Raw genomic sequence first — 23,107 nt, forward strand, 5'->3', positions numbered from 1 at the left:
TTTAAATTTTATTTTGATTTTATTTCTTGGTCACACTGCATGGCATGCAGGATATTAGTTTCCTGACCATATCAAATCCTCGCCCCCTGTAGTGGAAGTCTTGACCACTGGCCTGCCAGAGAAGTCCCTCTTACTATGTTTTAAGTAAAACATTTAATATATCAAAATAAGAGGTGTTTTTATATTTTGGACTCTCAATTTTGTATAATTATTAATTGAAAAATTTTTGTTCAGTTTCTTGCTGAGAAAAAGCTGAGGACATGTACACTACCTTTATCAGACAATCTATAATCATGTTGACTACTTGTCTTACTTTTTAATTTTGGTTGCTACCAGTATTAATCACACAGACTTTAAAAAAAAATATCTTGGTGATATTCTCCAAAGCTTAATTATTGTTTTACTTTTTCTTTTTTAAATTTTTACTTATACTTCACTTGTATTTTATAGCTTACCTATCACCTTGAGGGTTTTTTCTTGTAGCATATGACAGTATTCAAAAACTTTCTCATACCTGTTTAAAATACCATGTGCGTTAGGCAAGATAGGTGAACTCATACCTTTGTCAGATGAGGCACTGGGTGAAAAGGAGCTTTCTTGGAGTCTCCTGCATGGCAGGCAGGAGGCTGTGACACGAGACTCTAATTCCATTTTCCTGACTCCTGGTTGTTTCCTTACATTGGCTTTATGCCATCTCTCTAGTTCTTTAGTGCTTGAAGGAAAAACAAAAACAGAATCTGGAGGTGGTTTGTGAGTTTGTTGCCATGCTGTGCTTAGTCACTCAGTTGTGTCTGACTCTTTGTGACACCATAGACTGTAGCCCGCCAGATTCCTCTGTCCACGGGGATTCTCCAGACAAGAGTACTGGAGTAGGTAGCCTATCCCTTATCCAGGTGATCTTTCCAACCGAGGAGTTGAACTGGGGGTCTCTTGCAATTCAGGTGGATTCGTTACCAGTTGAGCTACCAGGGAAGCGTGTTCCCAAAGATCAAAATTTCATTTCCCTTCAACTGGTAGAAGCTCTAGTCTCTTGTTGGTTCGAATATTTGTCTTCAACATGATGTGTTTCTGCGGTATAAAACTGAATGAAGAATAGCTCCTGATTCTGCTAACTTTCTGTTAATTTTGCACTTTGGGGATTTCTTTTAAAAGAATTCAAAGTTACAAAACACACCCTACATAATAAAGTGTGTATACCATGCACAGTTTAAAAATAAGTATTGTTTTAATGTAATTTTATCTCTAGTTTGTTAATCTTGTTGCTCTGGGTGGATCACAGTTTAAATGACATTTAGATTTTTCTTGATGAAACTGTAACATTATGCATAATGATATGATCTTTCAAGGTGTTTCCCAGATGTCTTGGTGGTAAAGAATCCACCTGCCAAGCTGGAAATGCAGGTTTTATCCCTGGGTCAGGAAGAGCCCCTGGAGAAGGAAATGGCAACCCATTCCAGTAATGTTGCCTGGGAAATCCCACGGACAGAGGAGCATAGTGGGCTACAGTCCATAAGGTCTCAAAGACTCTGACATGACTTAGCGACTAAACTACCATCATAATCTTTCAAACAGACATGTGTTAACTTGATGTGTGTTGTTTTTTAAACTTCTCAGGTCTTTGACATTTTGAATTCGGCTGAGTTAATCTGTCTGATGAGACGTATATCAATACCTAAAAGCTTTACTGTTGAATGCATGGTTGCTACAAGTCATAACAGCAAGAATGTGAGGATTTGGCTGGGCTGTGGGCACACTGACAAAGGACAGCTCTCGTTTCTTGACTTAAATACAGAAAGATACACTTCTGAGGTAAATCCAAATACGCTTTAAATCAGTGATATTCTAGAAAACTCACTTTGTGAACTATTTTAAAGCTTGTGCCAATTAAAAAGTTACTTGGGAGCATTCAGTGCATAGATGTGAAGTATCTGGCTGGGGCCAGGGCCAGGGGAGGGCTTGAAGGCACGGTGTTTGGTTTGGGACACAGTGACAGAGCTATCTGTGTCCGACCGCTGGGTGGAAAGTGATTGTCCGGGGCCTAGCCAGGAAAGAGGTCTGAGAGATTCTCGACACTAACCAGGACTTTCAGGTGGAACTGCAGCAACTCAACTGGTTCTTTTAAAAAAAAGTTACTTAGGAAGAAATTAAATAAGGGCTAATATAGACTTGTTATTAAATTAGCTTCCTGTTAGAACAAGTGCATTCACAAGAAATTAAGTGGTATGTATTTTATTTTAAAACCACAATGTATGTCTTAGGTCAGGATCCCTAGAAACAGAGCCTGAAACAGGATTTTATATGAGTGATTTAAGGAAAGAAGAGGGCTTCCCTGGTAGCTCAGCTGGCAAAGAATCCGCCTGCAATGCAGGAGACCTGGGCTTGATCCCTGGGTTGGGAAGATCCCCTGGAGGAGGGCATGGCAACCCACTCCAGTATTCTTGCCTGGAGAATCCCCACGGACAGAGGAGCCTGGGGTTTCAAACAGCCAGACATGACTGAACGACTAAGCAGAGCGCACAAGGAGAGAGAAACTTTAAAGAAGATATGGGAAGCCACATAGGTCAGGGGAAGAAGCTCAGCAAAATGTAGTTTCTGAGGAAGTCTAGCTTCAAGCTTTGTGTATGTGCATTCATGCTCAATCTTTTGACACCATGTACTGTATGTAGCCCTCCAACTTTCAATCATTACCCACAAGAAACTCTGGAATGTGATAACAGCACAGATTAATTCTTTCACCAGGCAAGTGGTCTGGTATGTCAGTCCCGCTTATCAGTCAGTCATTAGCCACAATTTGCCCAATGGTAGGAGTGGGGTAATCTCCCAGCCACTTCTGAACAAGCCAGCTCCCTGTGGGCTGAAGGTAATGAAGGGTGCAGCTTTGAGCTCTTAGTAGCCAACACTCAGAGCACCTGAGGGTGGCTGATAGAGGAGATCTGGGTTTGGCTTTTACAAGATGGGTCACTAATTGTATTGGGAAATATAAGGTAAATTTCTAGACTTAAAAAATTTAATATTTTGATAGTTGCTTTGAAATGTGTTATGTCTAAATATTATTCTTAAGGTTGAACAGTGTTCTTGTGTTATTTTGAGTGAGAAATGATACTGAAAATAATTTTCAGTTTTTAAATTTTAGTTTCAGGTACATTCTAGACAGACCCTTTTTTTTTTTTTTTCTTTGCCAGTTAACTCATTTATTGTTGCAAGTTAAAATCGTCACTGTTTTTAAAATTAAAAGCAAGAAGATAAAAAGTTAAATATGTGAATTACATAATTCTGTACAAATTCTAGCCACTTACGGTAGACCAAAGTCCTTTAGAGTGTGTTTTCTTTTCTTAATAGGAAGTTACTGATAGTAGAATTCTGTGCCTTGCCTTGGTGTATCTTCCTGTTGAAAAGGAAAGTTGGATTGTGTCTGGAACACAGTCTGGCATGCTCCTCGTCATTAATACTGAAGATGGGAGAAAGAGGCATACCCTTGAAAAGATGACTGATTCTGTTACTTGCTTGTATTGCAATTCCTTTTCCAAGCAAAGGTAAGACAGTGAATTTGACCTTGAAGGAGCATTACCTGTCTTTTAGTTGACTTAATTATGTGCAAAATTGTTACAGTATCAGCACATGCAAATTTTTAACATTTTCCCATTGGTTGCATGTATTAAAGGGAATTATAGGAGGCCTCAAAGATATTGGTGTTTTCCTGTATACAGATCAGGCTGAAGCAGTTTAAAAATAGGTCAGTCAAGGGCACCTGTCAGCAGGGTGGAGAGAGGGCTGCAGGCTGGAGGAAGTACCTGAGGGAGGCGGGAAGAGTCGGGGCTGCGGCCTCAGGAGACGCTGGGGAGGAGGGGTGGGTGCCTGCTGGCCAGGATGTGCTTGTCAGCCCAGCACCCAGATGTGGGTGCATGGCCTCTGATCCCGCAGAGCCCCTAGGGCTGGCCGGAGTCAGTTCTCTGTGTGTGTGTGTGTGTGTGTGTGTGTGTGTGGCCTGCAGACCTCAACTATGACTCCAACGCTTTACAACTCATGACAGCAATTTACTTTCATAGGGCTTCTACCAAAAAGAGTTCTTATTCTTTGTCTGAATGCATGTGTATCAATAATCTGTTATATGCCTCTAAAGCATAGCACTTAACTACCAGATTGAAAAAATAACAAAAACAAAAACTTCAGTAAATGAATTCATAAGTTGTTAATAGGTGAAAATGGCTTAAACATTATCAGTTATTGAAATGAGAGAATTTCAGATATGAATGATAGATTAGTTGCTGTAATATTTGGGGCAGTATGATTTCCATGAGTCATTTAGATTATATGTCATATCCTTCAGTCAGTACCAGAAAATAAATAAGTATTAGAAAAATGTGAAGTCCTAGTTTTGGTGGCTGAATTATAAACTCCATTGGCAATGATCCAAAAATTATTGTTTGGATACTGTCAAAAATTTCATCAGAGGAAGTCAAATAGGCAAGGAAGATTTCATATTTAAGATAATTGCAATAGGGGAGAGGAATTGAACTCAGCTCTGCTGAAATAAAAGATGGGGGAGTTTTTAAACCCTTTAACGAGCTAGTGGAAAAGTGCTGGAGGACTTTGGGGGAGAAGGAGGGTCAATGTGATTAGGCCATCTGTGTTTGCTGATCACTGCTTATTGAAATTGAGCTCCTACTGTCTTACAAAGACTAGGAGAAAGCACATCATCCTTCTTGATGACGTTTCAAAGACAGCTCCCAAATCTTTGAGAAAGTCATTCTTAAATTATAAAACTTGGAAGGGTCTAGGAGAAGATCTGCATTTTAAATGGGCCAAGAAAGAAGTTACAATTTATGTTTTCTCAAATGAACGCTGTGAGGAAAGGGAGGTCAGGGCCAATAACCAGGGAAAAAACCTGTCTAAAGTTTAGTTAAGCTAGGGGGAATGTGAAGCCATCTTGGTCAATATAATCATTCTTTTTATAACAATTTTGACATTTTTTCTTTTAGCAAGCAGAAAAATTTCCTTTTAGTGGGAACTGCTGATGGCAACTTAGTGATTTTTGAAGATAAAAGTGTTAAGGTAAATATTGAACACATTCTGCGTCAAAATTTAAATTGTTTCATTTTTATTCATCAACACCTTCCTTCTGAGTATAAACTCCCTGACACCAAGGATCATGTATTCTGTTTTTTATGTTTTCATTGCTTCAGAAAGTCTTGTACACAATAGATTCTCTATAAGTACTTGCTGATTAACTGTTTATATGAATGAACCAAGTAAAAATTGATAAATGAGATCTGATTTATAATATAGTCTTAGTGATGGAAAAATTCCATTTTTATATAAGTGAAGTAGATAATTTCTTATAACTATATTGTGGAAAAGACAAGGGAAACAAGTTTTAAGTCTGGCTTGCTCTCAACCTATTCTTTAATCTTGAAGAAATCATTTGACTTTCTGTTCTTAAGATTCACATTTATCATTAAAGCATTGATTTCTCCACCCTGCATTCATCTGTGGTTCCATCTAGTCATTTAACATCCTACCCATTCATACTCTTTGTTACCAAAAAGCTTATTATCTAATGAGAGACAAAGAAATAATTATAGTAGAATTTTTAGGTTACTGCTGTACAAATTTTGCATGGAGAAGTGAAGAGATTGGTTATAAAGATAATTGAATACTATTTGAATTAAATCCTGTTTTTATAAGCCTTTTGAAAAATTTATCCTGAATTTTTATTTTTATACCTCTAACCATTTAAGAGGAAAAGTAGTTTTTAGGAAGCTCAAATTTTACACTGTTTCACTCTGTAGATACTCAATTTACTGAATGTGTTTTCTCTTTTTGGCAAAGTGTAAAGGAGCCACTCCTTTGAAGATACTCAACATAGGAAATGTCAGCACTCCACTGATGTGTTTGAGTGAATCTGTGAACTTAACTGAAAAAAACATTATGTGGGGAGGATGTGGTACAAAAGTTTTCTCATTTTCTGATGATTTCACCATTCAAAAACTCATTGAGACCAGGACAAATCAGCGGTGAGTTATTCCTTTCTGTGCAGCTAATTTACCATTTTATTAATGTATATTCTTTGTAATCATGTCAATAATACTGTCTGTAATTTCCAACAAAAATCTTTCAAAATGCATACATTATTTTTCTGTTGTAAATGTAAATATTCATTATGAAACTTAGAAAGCACAGGAACGTTAAAAAAATCACCCAGTCTAATCACATTTGGGATAAAATATGAAAATCCATGGTAATTTTGTAGTGTTTATCAATTTAAATTTTTATCATTTTCATTATCTCCATATCAAATTAAACATGGAATTTGAAAGACAATCAACTCATTATTTTACAAAAGATATAAATTTTACACATATATTTTGGATAATTTTCTTTGTTCTTTCTTTTTTTATTGAGGTATTGTTGATTTACACTATTATATAAATTTCAGCTATACAACATAGGGATTCGAAATTTTCAAAGGTTATATTCCATTTATAGTTATTATAAAATATTGGCTACATTCCCTGTGTTATACAGTATATCCTTGTAGCTTATTTTATACATAGTAATTTGTACTTCTTAATCTCCTAACATTATCCTGGCCCTCCCCTCTTTCCTCTCCGCACTGATAAACACTAGTTTGTTCTCTGTATCTGTGAGTGTGTTTTAATTTTGTTATATTCACTAGTTTGTTTTATTTTTTAGATTCTACATATAAGTGAGATCAAATAGTATTTGTCTTTCTTTGACTTATTTCACTTAGCATAATAACCTCTAAGTTCATCCATGTTGTTGCACATGGCAAAATTTCAATCATTTTATTGGTGGGTATTATTCTCTTGTATATTTATACATACCATATCTTCTTTTTTCATTCATCTGATGGTGGACACTTAGGTTGCTTCCATATCTTGCTTATTATTAGAGTGCTGGTATCATTTCAAATTTTTTTTTTTTTGGATAAATACCCAGAAGTGGAATTTTGGGGTCATATGGTAGTTCTATTTTTAGTTTTTTGAGGAATCTTCATACTTTATTTCCATAGTGGCTGCACCATTTTCACAACCAGTGCATGAGGTTTCCCTTTTCTCCACACTCTTGCCAATGCTTGTTATTTGTGGTCTTTTTGATGATAGCCATTCTGACAGATGTTAGGTGATACTTCACTGTGGTTTTAATTTGAGCTGCTCTGATGATACTGATGGTAAGCATCTTTTCATGTGCCTATAGATCATCTGTATGTCTTCTTTGGAAAAATGCCTATGGGTCTCTGTCCTTTTATTAATTTTGTTTTGTATTTTTAATGTTGATTTATAGGAGCTATTTGTATATTTTGGATATTAACACCTTATCAATCACATCATTTGCAAATATTTTCTTCTATTCAGTAGGTTGTTTTCATTTTGTTGATGGTTTCCTTCACTGTGCAAAAGTTTTTAAGTGTACTTAGCTCCTCCCATTTATTTTTGCTATTATTTTCTTTGCTTTAGTAGACAGACCCCCCCACCCCAAAATTTATTGCTGTAATTTATGTTAAAGAAGTGTTCAACCTATGTTTCCTTCTGGGAGTTTTATGATATCGAGTCTTGCATTCGAGTCTTTAATCCATTTTGAGTTTATTTTTGTATGTGTTGTTAGAGACTCTTCTATGTTTCATTCTTTTCCATATACCTGTCTGTTTCTTCCAGCACCATTTATTAAAGAGACTGTCTTTGCTCTATTGTACATTCTTATTCTTCCCTTCTTTGTTGTAGATTAATTGAACATAAGTAAGTGGGTTTATTTCTGGTCTCTTGTATTTCATTGATATGTGTGTCTTTTTTGTGCCAATTCCATATATTTTGATTACCATAGCTTTGTAATCTAGTCTGAAGTCAGAGCCTGTGATTCCTCCAGTTACATTCTTTCTCAAGATTGTTTTGACTATTTAAATCTTTTGTGTTCCCATACAAATTTTATGTTCTGTGAAAAATTCCGTTGGTGTTTTAGTAGGGACTTCACTGAATATATAGATTGCCTTTGGGTAGTATAGTCATTTTGACATTATTAATTCTTCCAGTCCATGAGCATGGTATATCTTTCCATTGGTTTCTGTCATCTTGTTTCTTTCATCAGTCTTTCAGTTTTCTGAGTACAGGTCTTTTGTCTCCTCAGTTCAGTTCAGTTCAGTCGCTCAGTCGTGTCCGACTCTTTGCGACCCCATGTCATCCCATTCTCTTCCTGCCCCCAATCCCTCCCAGCATCAAAGTCTTTTCAAATAAGTCAAATCTTCGCATGAGGTGGCAAAGTATTAGAGTTTCAGCTTCAACATCAGTCCTTCCAATGAACACCCAGGACTGATCTCCTTTAGAATGGACTGGTTGGATCTCCTTGCAGTTCAAGGGACTCTCAAGAGTCTTCTCCAACACCACAGTTCAAAAGCATCAATTCTTCGGCGCTCAGCTTTCTTCACAGTCCAACTCTCACATCCATACTTGACCACTGGAAAAACCATAGCCTTGACTAGCTGGACCTTTGTTGGCAAAGTAATGTCTCTGCTTTTTAATATGCTACTAGGTTGGTCATAACTTGCCTTCCAAGGAGTAAGCGTCTTTTAATTTCATGGCTGCAGTCACCATCTGCAGTAATTTTGGAGCCTAAGTGAAACCTGTCACTGTTTCTATTTTTTCCCCTTCCATTTGCCAGGAAGTGATGGGACCAGATGCCATGATCTTAGTTTTCTGAATGTTGAGCTTTAAGCCAACTTTTTCACTCTCTTTCACTGACATCAAGAGGCTCTTTAGTTCTTCTTCACTTTCTGCCATATGGGTGGTGTCGTCTGCATATCTGAGGTTATTGATATTTCTCCTGGCAATCATGATTCCAGCTTGTGCTTCTTCCAGCCCAGCATTTCTCATGATGTACTTTGCATATAAGTTAAATAAGCAGAGTGACAATATACAGCCTTGACATACTCCTTTTCCTATTTGGAACCAGTCTGTTGTTCCATGTCCAGTTCTAACTGTTGCTTCCTGACCTGCATATAGTTTTCTCAAGAGGCAGGTCAGGTAGGTTTTTTCCTTGTTACTTTATTCTTTTTGATGCAGTTGCTAATGGAATTGTTTCCTTAATTTCTCTTTCTGATTGTTTGTTGTTAGTGTATGGAAATGCAACAGATTTCTGTATCCTGCAATTTTATTGAATTCATTAATGAGCTCTACTAGTTTTCTGACAGTGTCTTTAGGATTTTCTATGTGTAGTATCTTATTTAACTTATATGCAGAGTACATCATGAGAAACGCTGGGCTGGAAGAAGCACAAGCTAGAATCAAGATTGCCGGGAGAAATATCAATAACCTCAGATATGCAGATGACACCACCTTTATGGCAGAAATTGAAGAGGAACTAAAAAGCCTCTTGATGAAAGTGAAAGCGGAGAGTGAAAAAATTGGCTTAAAGCTCAACATTCAGAAAATGAAGATCATGGCATCTGGTCCCATCACTTCATGGGAAATAGACAGGAAAACAGTGGAAGCGGTGTCAGAATTTATTTTTGGGGGCTCTAAAATCACTGCAGATGGTGATTGCAGCCATGAAATTAAAAGACAGTTATTCCTTGGAAGGAAAGTTATGACCAACCTAACCAGCATATTAAAAAGCAGAGACATTACTTTGCCAACAAAGATCCAGCTAGTCAAGGCTATGGTTTTTCCAGTGGTCATGTATGGATGTGAGAGTTGGACTATAAAGAAAGCTGAGTGCCGAAGAATTGATGCTTTTGAACTGTGGTGTTGGAGAAGACTCTTGAGAGTCCCTTGGACTGCAAGGAGATCCAACCAGTCCATTCTGAAGGAGATCAGCCCATTATTTCTTTGGAAGAAATAATGCTAAAGCTGAAACTCCAATACTTTTCCACCTCATGTGAAGAGTTGACTCATTGGAAAAGACTCTGATGCTGGGAGGGATTGGGGGCAGGAGGAGAGGGGGATGGAAGAGGATGAGATGGCTGGATGGCATCACCGACTCAATGGACATGAATTTGTGTAGGCTCCGGGAGTTGGTGATGGACAGAGAAGCCTGGTGTGCTGAAGTTCATGGGTTTGCAAAGAGTCAGACACGACTGAGTGACTGAACTGAACTGAACTGAATTTTCTAAATTTACTGAGGCTTATGTTTTGGCCTAGCATGTGACCTATCCAAGAGTATGTTACATGTGTACTTGAAAAGAATGTGCATTCAAATGCTTTTGAATAGAATGTGCTTCAGTTTATATATATGTAAAATTCATCTGGTATGATTTGTTATTTAAGGCCAATATTTCCTTATTGATTTTCTGTATGGATGATCTGTCCATTGATGTAAGTAGTGCATTAATGTCCTCAACTATTACTGTATTACTGTTGATTTCTCCCTTTATTTCTGTTAATATTTGGTTTATATATTTAGGTTTTTCTATGTTGGGTGAATATATTTTAACAATTGTTATATCTTTTTTGAATGATCCCTTGATCATTATGTAATGTCCTTCTTTGTTTCCTGTAAAAGTCTTTGTTTTGAAATCTATTTTTCTGATGTAAGTATCACTGCCCAGCTCTTTTTAAATTTCCATTTGCATGGAATACCTTTTTCTGTCCCTGAGCTTTCAGTCAGTTTTATATATGAATTGGGTCTTTGTAGGCTGCAGATATACAAATCTTGTTTCTGTATCCATTTTACCACTCTGTCTTTGATTAAAACATTTAGTCCAATTTACATTTAAAATACTTATTCATATGTATGTTCTTTTTGCCATTTTGTTAAATATGTTGTGTTTATTTTTGTAGGTGCATTTTGTTCCTTTCTTCTTTTGTTCTTTTCTCTTGTATTTCGATAAATATCTTGAGTGCTGTTTTAAATTCCTTTTTCTTTTGTTTGTATCTATTATAGACTTTTGGCTTATCACTACTGTGGGTTTTACATGTGGAAATATATATGGAAAAAAATACAAGTGAGAATCTCTCAGTTGTGTCTGACTCTTTTCAACCCATGGTGTAGCCTGCTAGGCTCCTCTGACCATTGAATTTTCCAGGCGAGAATACTGGAGTGGGTAACCATTCCCTTCTCCAAGGGATGTTCCCGACCCAGGGATCAAGCCCAGGTCTCCTGCATAGCAGGCAGAGTCTTTAACTGTTTTAAGTTGCTGATCTCTTAATTTCAAATACATTTTATCAACCTTGCATTTGTACTCTCCTCCCCTCACAATTATGATTTTTTTGATACCATATTTTACATATAATTTCTTTGCATGTCTCTTAACTTCTTATTGTGGATATACATGAATTTACTATTTTTGTCTTTTACCCTTACTACTACCTCTGTGTGTGGATGCTTTCCTATCTTTAGTACCAGTTTGCCCTTACTGATGAAGTTTTTCAATTTATAATTTTCAATTTTCTTGTGGCCCTTCCTTTATCACTTAGAGAGTTACTTTAACATTTCTTGTGAGGCTGGTTTGGTTGTGCTGAACTTTTTTAGCTTTTGCTTGTCTGTGAAATTTTTGATTTCTCCATCAAATCTGAATGAGAGCTTTGCTGGATAGAGTATTCTTGGTTTTTAAGTTTTTCCCTTTCATCATTTTAAATATATCATACCACTTCCTTCTGGCCTGCAGAGTTTCTGCTGAAAAATAAGCTGATAACGTTATGGGAATTCCTTTGTATGTTATTTGTTGTTTTTCTCTTTTATTGTAATATTATCTCTATATCTTTATTTTTTATTTTAATTAAATAATTTTAATTAAATAAATAAATACTGTGTCTTGGTATGTTTGTTTTTGAGTTAATCCTCTATGGAACTCTGCTTTCTGAATTTATATATTTCCTTTCCCAGGTTAGGGAATTTTTCATCTGTTATAACTTCTATTATGCTCTCAGCTTCTTTCTTTCTGTCTCTCTTCTTCTTCTTGGACCCTTATTCACTTTATAGTGAATATTATTGGGCTTGATGTTGTCCCAGAAGTCTCTTAAATTGTCCTCATGTCTTTCATTATTATTTTTTTTTCTGTTAAGCATCATTGATTTCCACGACTGTTTCTTCCAGGTTATTGATTCATTCATCTGTATCATTTAATCTACTATTGATTTCTTCTAGTACATTTTAAATTTCACTTATATTCTTTATCTCTGTTTGGTTGTTTGTATTTTATAAATCTTTGTTAAAACTTCTTTTTTTTTTTTTTTTTTTTGTTAAAACTTCTAATGTCTTGCTCTGTGCATCAGTTCTCTTGAGTTCTTTGATCATTTTTATGATCACTACTCTGAACTCTTTATCAGGTTGATTGCCTAACTCATGGGATTGCAAAGAGTTGGACACAACTGAGCGACTGAACTGAACTCTGAACTCTTTCTCAGGTTGATTGCCTAACTCAACTTTACTTAGCTCTTCTTCTAGAGTTTTATCTTGTTTCTTCATTTGAAACATGTTCCTCTGTCACTTAATTTTGCCTAAATTGCTTTTTTATATTAGCTTATCTGGTAGGTTGGTTATGTTTTCTGACTTTGAAGAACTGGCCTTTTGCAGGAGACATCTTTTGTTCTCAGCAGTGTATTCCCCTCTCATTACCAGTGCCATATTCTCTACAGGTTCCCCCATGAGGGCTGCAAGGGTCTTTCTGTTGCAGCTGACTGACTATGTGAGCAGTCTGCTAAACTTGGTCGGCCTCTGGTCCATTTGGTTGCTCAATCTTGCCTTGTATGGAGGCTGAGATGACCTCTGGTTTGTGGTACTGGGTTATCAGGCATCTGATTGTGGAACTTGGGGAGCCCTGGACTTTTGCTGGGTTACTGGTGGGTGGAGTCAGGGTCCAGGAGACCCAGGGGCTATTGCCTGCCCATCAATGGATAAAACCAGGAGCTAGTGTGGCTTACTGGAAGGCAGAACCAAGTCCTGGATTCTTGTTTCAGGGCTAAGGAGTCCCAGAACATGTTGTTGGTGGGTGGGACTTGTTCCTGAAATATCTGGCTGTTGTGGCCTCTGGTTTCTTGAAGCTTGTGTTGGCCTGCCGATGTGTGTGTCCCCTGGGTGAGCTGCAGTTGCCTCCTAACCCAGCTTCTGCCTTCTAGTCCAGACTGTGTGGTGTGTGTCTTTTAAGTGTGAATTCTCTGTTTTCCCCAGCCCTCTGGGACTCCCGAAAGCAAGCCCCACTGTCATTCAATACCAAATGCTCTGGGGGCTCATCTTCCTGGTGCAGGGCTTCTGGGTTGGAGAGTTTGAAGTGGGGTTTGAACTTCTTACTCCTTTGGGAGTGCTTCTGCAGTTGTAACTGTTCTCCCGTTTGTGAAGCGCCTACCTGGGGGTATTGGATTGGACTATATCACCTCTCTCAATTTGATTTCTTCTTTGTATCTTTGGTTGTAGAAGATCTTTTCTGGTAGGTTCTAGTCTTTTTTTAATCTATGATTGTTTTTCAAATAGTTGTGATGGTGTGCCTATGAGAAGAGGTCGACTCAGGGTCTTCTCCTCCACTTATCTTGCACACTTTCCCTGTGGATAATTTTAACTATTGATTGTAGGAAATGAACCTTAGGAATTAAGTCCTCTCTAGAGTTGATAATTATGCAGACATTTCCTCAAAAGAAAAGTTATACCAATTTCAAGTAGAATAAAATAAAATATAAACCTTGTTCCAATTTGTTGTTTCAGTTTTTCAAATTGTGTTTTAACGAAAGCATTGCAGTTGGTTCTTATTCATCATATTCCTCGGTGAGAAGCAGTGTAGGGTTTGGATGAGAGCATAGATTGTTCATATCTGGCTTTGTCATGTATTGGTTATGTGAACTTGGCAAGCTCTTTTCAAATCTTCAGTCCTCTCTAACCTGAGGGTGGTAATGTACCCTGTCTCAAAGAGATACTTGAAAAACTAAAGAATAAAAAGTAATATAAAGAACTTGATATGAGATCCAGCACTTGGTAAGCTCTCAATAAATGTTAGATAATTACCATGGTTATTATTAGCTTTAAGTGAGAAATCTTTATCTCAGGGCATATCCTAGTTTTTCAACATCCATCTAATTGCCCAAGACTGAAACTTGGGAAAAATCCTTGATTCTTCTGTTTCTAACTCTTTATCCAGTTGATGCTCTTCTTGACTCTCAAATACGTATACTTCTTACTGTTTGATTGCTGCTACCATGGGCCAAGCTGCCATCTACCATCAAAGGCCTGGCCATTTTAACAATAGCAGCGAGTTCTCAAACCTCTGATTGTCTTCCCTTCAATCCATTCCCAACATTCAGGCAGAGGGATTGTTCTACAATGCAAATCAAGCTGATGCCACTCTCCTGCTGAGAAGTGATCAGTGATATTCCAATGTCCTTTGCATGAAGTCCAAGTTCCTTGAGATGAGTTATCAGACTTTCATGATTTAGTCCTTGCTCATCTCTGTAGATTCATATTTTGCAACCTGCTTACCCTCTGTGCCTTAGCCAAAATGAATTTGTCTCAGTTTTGAAGACAGCATGCTCACTTTCACTCTAGCCTTTACATATGGTTCTTTGTTTTTCTGGATGATTACTATGCCTCTTGTCTGTTTAGTCTAAGAGTCACTTCTGGGTGGCTGTCTGTGATCCCACCTGTGGCGATTAGGTGCCTTAGATTTTTTTTCTTCCATTGTATTTGTTATTTCCCCTCACAATAGCTGTCACAAAAGTTTATAAATGTACTTTTAAAAATAATTTTCTCAATACCACTAGACATACTGCTTAATTGGCTGCACATTAGAAGCCACTAGGTAGCTAAAAATAATCTGATGCCCAGGACCTACCTCAAAGCAATTAAAGCAGATGAGTTAAGACTGGGGCGGGTCCCCCATGTTTGTATTTATGTTTGACTCTCAAGTGATTCTAAAGTGTGGTCAGAGTTCAGATACACTGCTATATATGGTAAGTTCTCATGCATGAGGATTTTCTGTTGTTGTTGTTTTTTTTCCAGAGATTTGTTTCCTAGCATGTGGTAAATATTTGGTTAAACGTATTCTCACTTGGGCTTCCCAGGTGGCGGTAGTGGCAAAGGACCTGCCTCCCAGTGTAGGAGATGTAAGAGACACGGGTTTGATTGCTGGGTTGGGAAGATCCCCTGGAGAAGGAAATGGCAACCCACTCCAGTATTCTTGCCTGGAGAATCCCAAGGACAGAGGAGCCAGGCGGGCTATAGTTTATAAGGTTGCAGAGTCAGACATGAGTGAAGCAGTTTAGCACACATGCACATTCTTATTCTGTAATTTCCACTTTTAACCAACTTAAACAGGCCTGAAGATATAAGAAGAAAAGCACCGCCCTCCCCGCATTCTTGTATTTTACATAGAATGTTATGAGGTCATGATATCAATTAGCCCCCTAAAATTCCCTTTAAGATTTGGAATATAGGTGCTTTACTAGATAGAATGGCCATAAATATTAGCCTCTCAAAGATATTCATTTTCAAAAAGAGATTAGGACCCAGTTTCACAGACACTTGGAAATATCACAGACACTTCTCAGAAGTTGTCACCCATTGTCTAATATCTCTCTCCCATTAAGCAGATACCATGGTAAAGAGACAGGGTAGTGTCAGGACATACTAATGAATATGATTTTATATTTAATAATATCTGTAATATCATTATAGATTAATATTTTATATTTAATGCATCAGTTATGGAAAAAGGAATGACTGGTCTGTTTCAGTAAGTCAGGGAAGAATTTGAGAGGAGCTGACATTTAAATTAAGCCTTGAAGTACAACTTGGAGTTTGCCATGCAGATGGGGCCTTTGGTTGCCAATCTGTTTGTGAAATGCCAAATATACTAGGTTGGAAGGTAGATGTTTAAAAATGTCTGTCATTTTCCTTTATTTTCAAAGGGGAAAGAAAAATGACAATTTGCTTTCTAATATTTGGATGATGGTGTGGATTTTTTCCCCCATACCTTGACTGGCTTGTGTTGAGGCAGATATATTTTAATATTTGAAGACTGCCACTAAGGTGGATTTAAAGGTCTTATGATTTTAAGTGTAAATGGGTGACCCTTAATATCCCAGTCATTCTTGACAATGTGGATTTTTTTGCAGTATTCTTAAGTTACAGATATTATGATGATTTTCTTAGAAACCAAGATACTTTACATATTCAGATAATATAATATTCTATAAATAACCAGATAAAACTGAAATTAATAAAATAGGAAGTAAAATAGGAAGCAAATTTAAATTTTATTATCAAGGAAGAAATATGAAGTAACCAGAAGTAGGTGAAGTATCAAAGTATTCTGTTCAGAATGGTTAGGGGATAATATGAAATAATTGTTTCTTTTTCAAAATAGTGTTAATCCTTTATATGCATTAAGAGCTAATATGAAGTTGTATTACATTTTAAAATAATAAAAAAAAATTAAATGACTTTCTTTTCTTTCCCTCTAGATTTTCCTATGCATCTTTCTGTGATTCCAACATCATAGCAGTGGTAGTAGACACGGCTCTTTATGTTGCTAAGAAAAATAGCCCATTTGTGGAAGTGTGGGATAAGAAGACTGAAAAACTCTGTGAACTAATAGATTGTGTGCACTTTTTAAAGTAAATTAATATTTTCTTTAATTTCTTTTATTGTGGAAAGAGTACTATGGGGCCTATCTGCTTAACAAATTTTTAAGTGTGCCCTGTGTTGTTGAATGTAGGTACAGTGTCATTGGTTCTTTATTTCATGCCTGTAAGAACTGTCCTTACACTTCAGATTTCACAGAGGGAGAAATTATGGCTTATTTTTCTTCCTTTATACTTCTAAATAGATAAATGTTAAAAAATTCAGAAACAAAATCATTAATAATTTTTGGCACCATCTGTTGGTATCCAGCAAATTTCATCTTTGGAAAAAAATAGAATCATAATAGACATGGTTTCTTCAAGGTATTACAAAGAAAAAGTCACAAAACAATATAAAATATGGGTGGAAAATGTGCTAGACTGACCAGGCTCAAGTGTGTAGGAGACTTCACATCACCCGCACACCTTGTGTGCTGCCTCTGGCATCCAGGACCATCACCAGTCTTATTTGCTAGCTACTGTATAGTTTTATTTTGGTTTTATTGTATAGAATTTTTTTTTTATCTTCTAGAGAACATTTTGATTATATACCATATCTGTAAATTGAGATTTCAAAGTTTACTAACACTTTAGTTTTTCTCTGGATGGTGAGGAGATTTCTGTTTGGAAGACCTGACAGTTCTGCCTAGTCCTTTCCTGGAGTTCTAAAATTATTGGAATTTTTTACTTCTGGATACCTCATTTTTGTCATGAATTATTCATTAGCTCAGGAAAAAATTCAGTGATTTGGATTCATATATTTTACATGTAAATGATTATAGTTTTTATTTTCTTTTATAACTTTTAAACTTCATGAAAAAATGTTGAAAGTAATGCTTTTTTTCTTTATATTGAACAGATACTTTTCATTTTTTGCTGCATTGCATAGGTTTGTTATATATAAAAATTATACCATCTTATTTATTTCAGAGTTTCTTGAAGTTAAGAGGCAATTGTTGTCTTATCTTTGATAATTTATGCTTTAAGTAGCAAAATGTGGCTCTTTGACATTCTATATTTAGCAAAATTAGTTTCATATAATTTTAATGATATGTAATGAATCTTATCATGCATTCATAATCCAAAATGTTGTATATATATTTATGTGTGTGTGTGTCTGTATGTATAGTCACATTTATTTTATCTCTTTATTTTTGAACAAAAAGGATTAATGCATGCTTTCTTTATGGTTTAGGGAGGAACTGGTCAGAGTAAGCAAGGAATTGAAACACAAAATGTGTTATTCTGGGAGAGTGAAGACTCTCTGCCTCCAGAAGAACACTGCTCTCTGGATAGGAACTGGAGGAGGCCATATCTTACTCCTTGATCTTTCAACTCGTCGGATTATACGTATAATTCACAACTTTTGTGATTCTGTTAGAGTCATGATGACTGCACAGTTAGGCAAGTTTACTTCCTTTAAATCTTTTTTCATATTCTCTTAAGACTATAAGAGTATGTTTTTTCTTCACTTCCCAACATTGTATGAAGTGTCTCAGAAATTCATAGTGAAATTTTGCAAGATATATTTTGAATAGGGGCCTTATAAGCATGAAGTGAGTAGATGTTTTTAGTCCCATAAGAGAAGCAGGTATTGCAAGTGAACACCAAATTTAGGTCTTACTTTCTCTTTCTCTTTTTTCTTTATAATTAAGGCTAAAGATATATAATGTTAAGTATTTTTAACTTTTCGACAAAGAAATTTAAGCAGATGATTATTTTGATCTTAAACTTTCTACCCTTGTTAAGAATACCATTTAGTTTTTCTTTCTGTAAATAAATTTATATTTTTGTACAGTATATATTGCTACCAGTGTATATTCTTATAGCAATATATACTTCATAATCTACATACAAATATTGGGAAATCATTATGTTTTATTTACTTTATGTTTTCTGTTGTTCCTACTTTTCTACTCAACTATGAAGAAATCATGATAGTACATGATGCTCACACTTAACTCTTATTTTGACTAGTTATTTGCTTTAGGGAATAGACTTAGTATTTATACAGAGTTGATCACAAAAATGGGGTTAAGTTCTATAAAACTAGAGTTTATGTAACTTTGGGGCTTCCCTGGTGGCTCCACAGCAAAAAAAAATCCACCTGTAATGCAGACGTGAATTTGATCTCTGGGTCAGGAAGACTCCCTGGCGGAGACCATGGCAACCCACTCCAGTATTGTTGTTTGGGAGATCCCATGGACAGAGGAGCCTGGTGGGCTACCATCCGTGGGGTCACAAAAGAGTCGGACATGGCCTAGCTACTAAACAACATCAACGGATGTAACTTTAGCAAATGAATAATAAAAATGTTGGAACAGGATGAAGACAACAGTAAACTCCTTTTACAGGAATGTATTAAGGACAGATCAATGTTTCTCTTCAGTCTCACAAATTTTCCATGAATAGGTGTCAGAGTTGCATGAAAGTTAGAATTAGGGGCTCCTAGTGACTAACGACTGCCAGGACACTTGTCCATGCAAGCAAAGTAGTAGGTGTATGGGGGGTTGTCTCTCTAGTCTTACTCACCAAGGTTGTTGTATCCTTTAATTTGTATGTACTTGGTGTTCAAATGGTTGTTCATTACTGACATTAAAGGGCAATTTCAATGGGTTTAATTGATTTTTTAAATAATTTAAGCATAATATACAATATATGGCATGATCTAGCTTCACCTCCGTTCTCTCGCCCTTGTCTTTGCCGTATTCTTCTTTGCTCTTTCTGCTCTAGAAGAAAGTTCAGCCCCTCTTAAATACATGCTTCATCCTACCTCAAAGTTTTGTGTGTGCTGTTTCATTTTGCATAGTTAACTTAGTTACTGTTTAGTAACTAATCTCATCACTAGACCATAAAACTCCATTTGTCTCTCTTTAATACATTCCTGTAAAAGGAACTTACACTATCTCTTTGATATATAGCTTTTATTGGAGGAGTGATATATAAATATTGAGCCTATTTTGCAGAGAGTTTAAGCTATTTTCTCAGATTCACACAATAAGAATCATAACAAGAAAGTAAATCAAATTTTCTAACTTTAAAACGTACTGGTCACCTTGCAGAGTATTTTTCGTTCATCACCTTGCAGAGTATTTTTTGTTCAAACTCAGTTGAGGGATCTCTTAAGTAGTGGAATTGTAAGTTAATTTCCAAGGTTTTTGTGTCTTAAAATATGAACTGTTGTACTCTTTAAAGTCCAACTTATTATATAGTTTTAACAGAACTCTTTTATTTTTTAATAAAGGAAGCCTTAAAAATGTCATGCTGGTTTTGGGGTATAACCGGAAAAGTGCTGAAGGTACACAACACCAAAAAGGTAATGTTTAATAGGATACTGTGTTCCAAGCAGACTGCAATGACATGAATAATTATAACATATTATGTTTTTATACATTTAGGTAAATATTACATATGCATACAACTTTAGGCATTTTTAATTGATAGCTTCTTTATAGTTCAAATAATTTAGAAATAAATCTTCAAAATTAAGTTTTAGTGATTTAGCAGTGTAATATATTTTTCTGGTGAAGTAGAGCTAGCAACCACTATTAAATGAGAACTAGCTCAAACCCAACATGGGTATTTTTCCTTAGATCTTATCTACTCCGTATTATCCAAATCATAGTCTGATTTTGAAAAGTGTTTGAAAAAGCTTTATTCTTTCAGAAAATGAAGTTTTATGTTACTAAAGGTCCATTGTTAAAATTTAGTAGTTAGTTCTATAATGTATTTTAAAACACTTTCCAAATATAATTTCTTATAAATGGTAATAATTTAGTATGTTACTTTTATATGCATATGTGTATATTGTGTGTGTGTGTGTGTGTAGTCCCAGGTGGCACTAATGGTAAAGAACCTAGATGCCAATGCAGGAGAATTAAGAGATCCAGGTTCGATCCCTGGTTCGGGAAGATGACCTGGAGGAGGGCATGGCAACTTGCTCCAGTAGTCTTGCCTGGAAAATTCCACGGACAGAGGAGCCTGGAAGGCTACAGTTCATGGGGCCACAGAGTCAGTCATGACTGAGCACATACACACACACACACACACATAAATATATACACACATACACATTGGTCCAACAGCTAAATATAAATTAACAAAAGGTAAAAATGTTTCATGGCAGATCTTTGTAACATGATTTGTTTTTTAATTTTCTAGAGATACAGTCTTGCTTGTCTGTTTGGGACATCAATCTTCCACATGAAGTGCAAAATTTAGAAAAACATATTGAAGTAAGAAAAGAATTAGCTGAAAAAATGAGAAGAACATCTGTTGAATAAGAGGGATATTGGAAATCTTTATCTTTGGATAGAAAAGTGGTTATCTTCTCTTGTAAATATCTTTTAAAAATGTTTATGTATAAAAGAATAATTTCCACTACTTGCTGTTTGCTAATGTGTATATGAAGGAATGTTTATAGATTTTATTTTGTAAAAATGTACAAAATTGTTACCAGTGAAAATATATTTTAAAGAACTATTTTAAATGTAATATTTCTTATATATCCTAATTAAGTTTATGGATTAAGTAATAAAAGGAAATCTAAAAAGTACTTGATTGTAGTACTCATACTGAAATTTACAAAGTGGATAATTTTTTGTTTTGTTACTCATAATGAAGGTTATGTTTATTTTGCATTCTGTGATTAAGACAGGTCTATTGCTGGATTACCATCTATATATTCTGTGAAGTGGAATAAAAATATTAGAAAAGCTTAATACATTCCTTCTTAGATTGCTTTAAAATGCAGTTATCATATATACTTGTAAATAGACATTGAATTTGCACTAATGAAGCCCTTTGCTGGAACATGAGTTATTTTTGTTGCTGATGTAAACAATGCATCTCATACAACTTCACTTTATCTAAAACAAAATGCCATAAAATGTGCTGATAAGAAACTAACATGTTGTCAAAATCCTCCTATCCAAGAAAGATGTAGCTTTCTCTTTCCTATATTGCAACTCTGTCTTCAAATATGAAATCATAAAGTTTTATAATTGGTGTAAATAAAATGTTCAGTCCTTCAAGTGATATTGTTATATTTTAATTTTGATTTTAAGTGCTAAACCACACCATTGACTACTTGTTCCCAGTCTTCTTCACTCCAAATATTAGTACTCATCTTTTTCCTTAATTTGTGACCTGCAAATTCTACATCAGTCAAAATAGAAACTATTTTCAGAATTATAGAATTCTACAACTCCCACCAAGACCATGGGGATAAGAATGTAACATTCCAGTTTGCTGAAACAGAAAGGAGCTTTAGCTATGATGGGTACCTGTTAACCTATTCTTCTAAATTATACTTGAACTGTTTAAATAAATTCTTATAGTTGGAGTGTTGGGCTTCCTTGATAGCTCAGTTGGTAATGAATCTGCCAGCAATGCAGGGGACCCCAGTTCTATTCCTAGGTCAGGAATATCTGCTGGAGAAGGGATAGGCTACCCACTCCAGTATTCTTGGGCTTCCCTTGTGGCTCAGCTAGTAGAGAATCTGCCTGCAATGCAGGAGTCCTGGGTTCGATCCCTGGGTTGGGAAAATCCTCTGGAAAAGGAAAAGGCTACCCACCCCAGTATTGTGGCGTGGAGAATTCCATGGACCTTATAATCCATTGGGTTGCAAAGAGTTGGACACGACTGAGCAACTTTCACTTCACTTCACTTCCCTTCATAATAGGAGTGTCAGGGTCAAGTACCTAGGTAACCATTTAAGTGTCATTTCTGCTTTAAAAGACATTGGGGGTGGGGGGGGGGAATGGCGTAAATCTGTTGGCCCTGGCCAAAATTTCTTATTTCAAACTATTCCCTGTGATAGGATGAAAGTGAAGTGAAAGTGTTAGTTGCTTAGTCGTGTCTGACTCTTTGCAACTCCGTGGACTGAAGCCTACCAAACTCCTCTGTACATGGGATTCTCCAGGCAAGAATACTGGAATGGGTTGCCATTCCCTTCTACAGGGGATTTTCCAAACCCAGGGATTGAACCTGGGTCTCCTGCATTGCAGGCAGATTCTTTATCATCTGAACCACCAGGGAAGCCTATAATAGATAACTAGTCTATTTAATAGACTCAAAACTGAGAATTTTATTATATGAAGCCTTTAAATTTATGTTAATGGTAATTTATGTATTCTTAACCCTGATTCTCCATTTTCAAAAGCATCTATGTTTTATTTGTTGTGTAGTTAAAAAAAAAAAAGTCAGAAATAATGGAACTATTTGCTCCTGTGATATTTCTCATTGTTATTTTGTATTTACATGCCAGTTTTTCCAAAAGACAATTATGAAGAAATACAAAATGAACATTGTATTTAAATGAAGTAATAAACATTTTAAAAGCACATTTGTGAATTTTAAAACTTTGTTTTGTTTTTCACATGTAAGTCTGTAATCCATCTAAACTTTGTACTAATCTGTGTTTGTTACATTCCACTATAGGAGTTGCTAACTGAAGTTTTCTCCTAGAGATTTAGTTAGTTTCCTATAGTACAATCAGTTGTCAGGATATAACCCAGGATATAATCTCAGGATATAATCCAGGATATAAT

At 35.9% G+C, this 23,107-nt stretch overlaps 1 protein-coding gene across 3 annotated transcripts in view; it reads left to right on the forward strand.

Annotated features, from left to right (window-relative positions):
• Window positions 1–22,901, forward strand: part of LRRK2 (leucine rich repeat kinase 2) — a 206,443-nt gene extending 183,542 nt beyond the window's left edge. For 2 of the 3 annotated variants that reach the window (XM_055580809.1, XM_055580824.1), the window contains exons 44-51: window positions 1,615–1,809; window positions 3,340–3,533; window positions 4,980–5,052; window positions 5,830–6,014; window positions 16,398–16,550; window positions 17,752–17,964; window positions 19,805–19,872; window positions 20,718–22,901. In XM_055580809.1, the coding sequence (XP_055436784.1) occupies window positions 1,615–1,809; window positions 3,340–3,533; window positions 4,980–5,052; window positions 5,830–6,014; window positions 16,398–16,550; window positions 17,752–17,964; window positions 19,805–19,872; window positions 20,718–20,839 (1,203 nt within the window). In that variant the 3' untranslated portion in view covers window positions 20,840–22,901. The remainder of the gene's footprint in view (window positions 1–1,614; window positions 1,810–3,339; window positions 3,534–4,979; window positions 5,053–5,829; window positions 6,015–16,397; window positions 16,551–17,751; window positions 17,965–19,804; window positions 19,873–20,717) is intronic. The other variant, XM_055580817.1, reaches the window with a different exon arrangement.
• Window positions 22,902–23,107: the final 206 nt, after the last annotated feature.

Source organism: Bubalus kerabau, chromosome 1, assembly GCF_029407905.1.
Source record: "Bubalus kerabau isolate K-KA32 ecotype Philippines breed swamp buffalo chromosome 1, PCC_UOA_SB_1v2, whole genome shotgun sequence".
Lineage (NCBI taxonomy): Eukaryota > Metazoa > Chordata > Mammalia > Artiodactyla > Bovidae > Bubalus > Bubalus kerabau.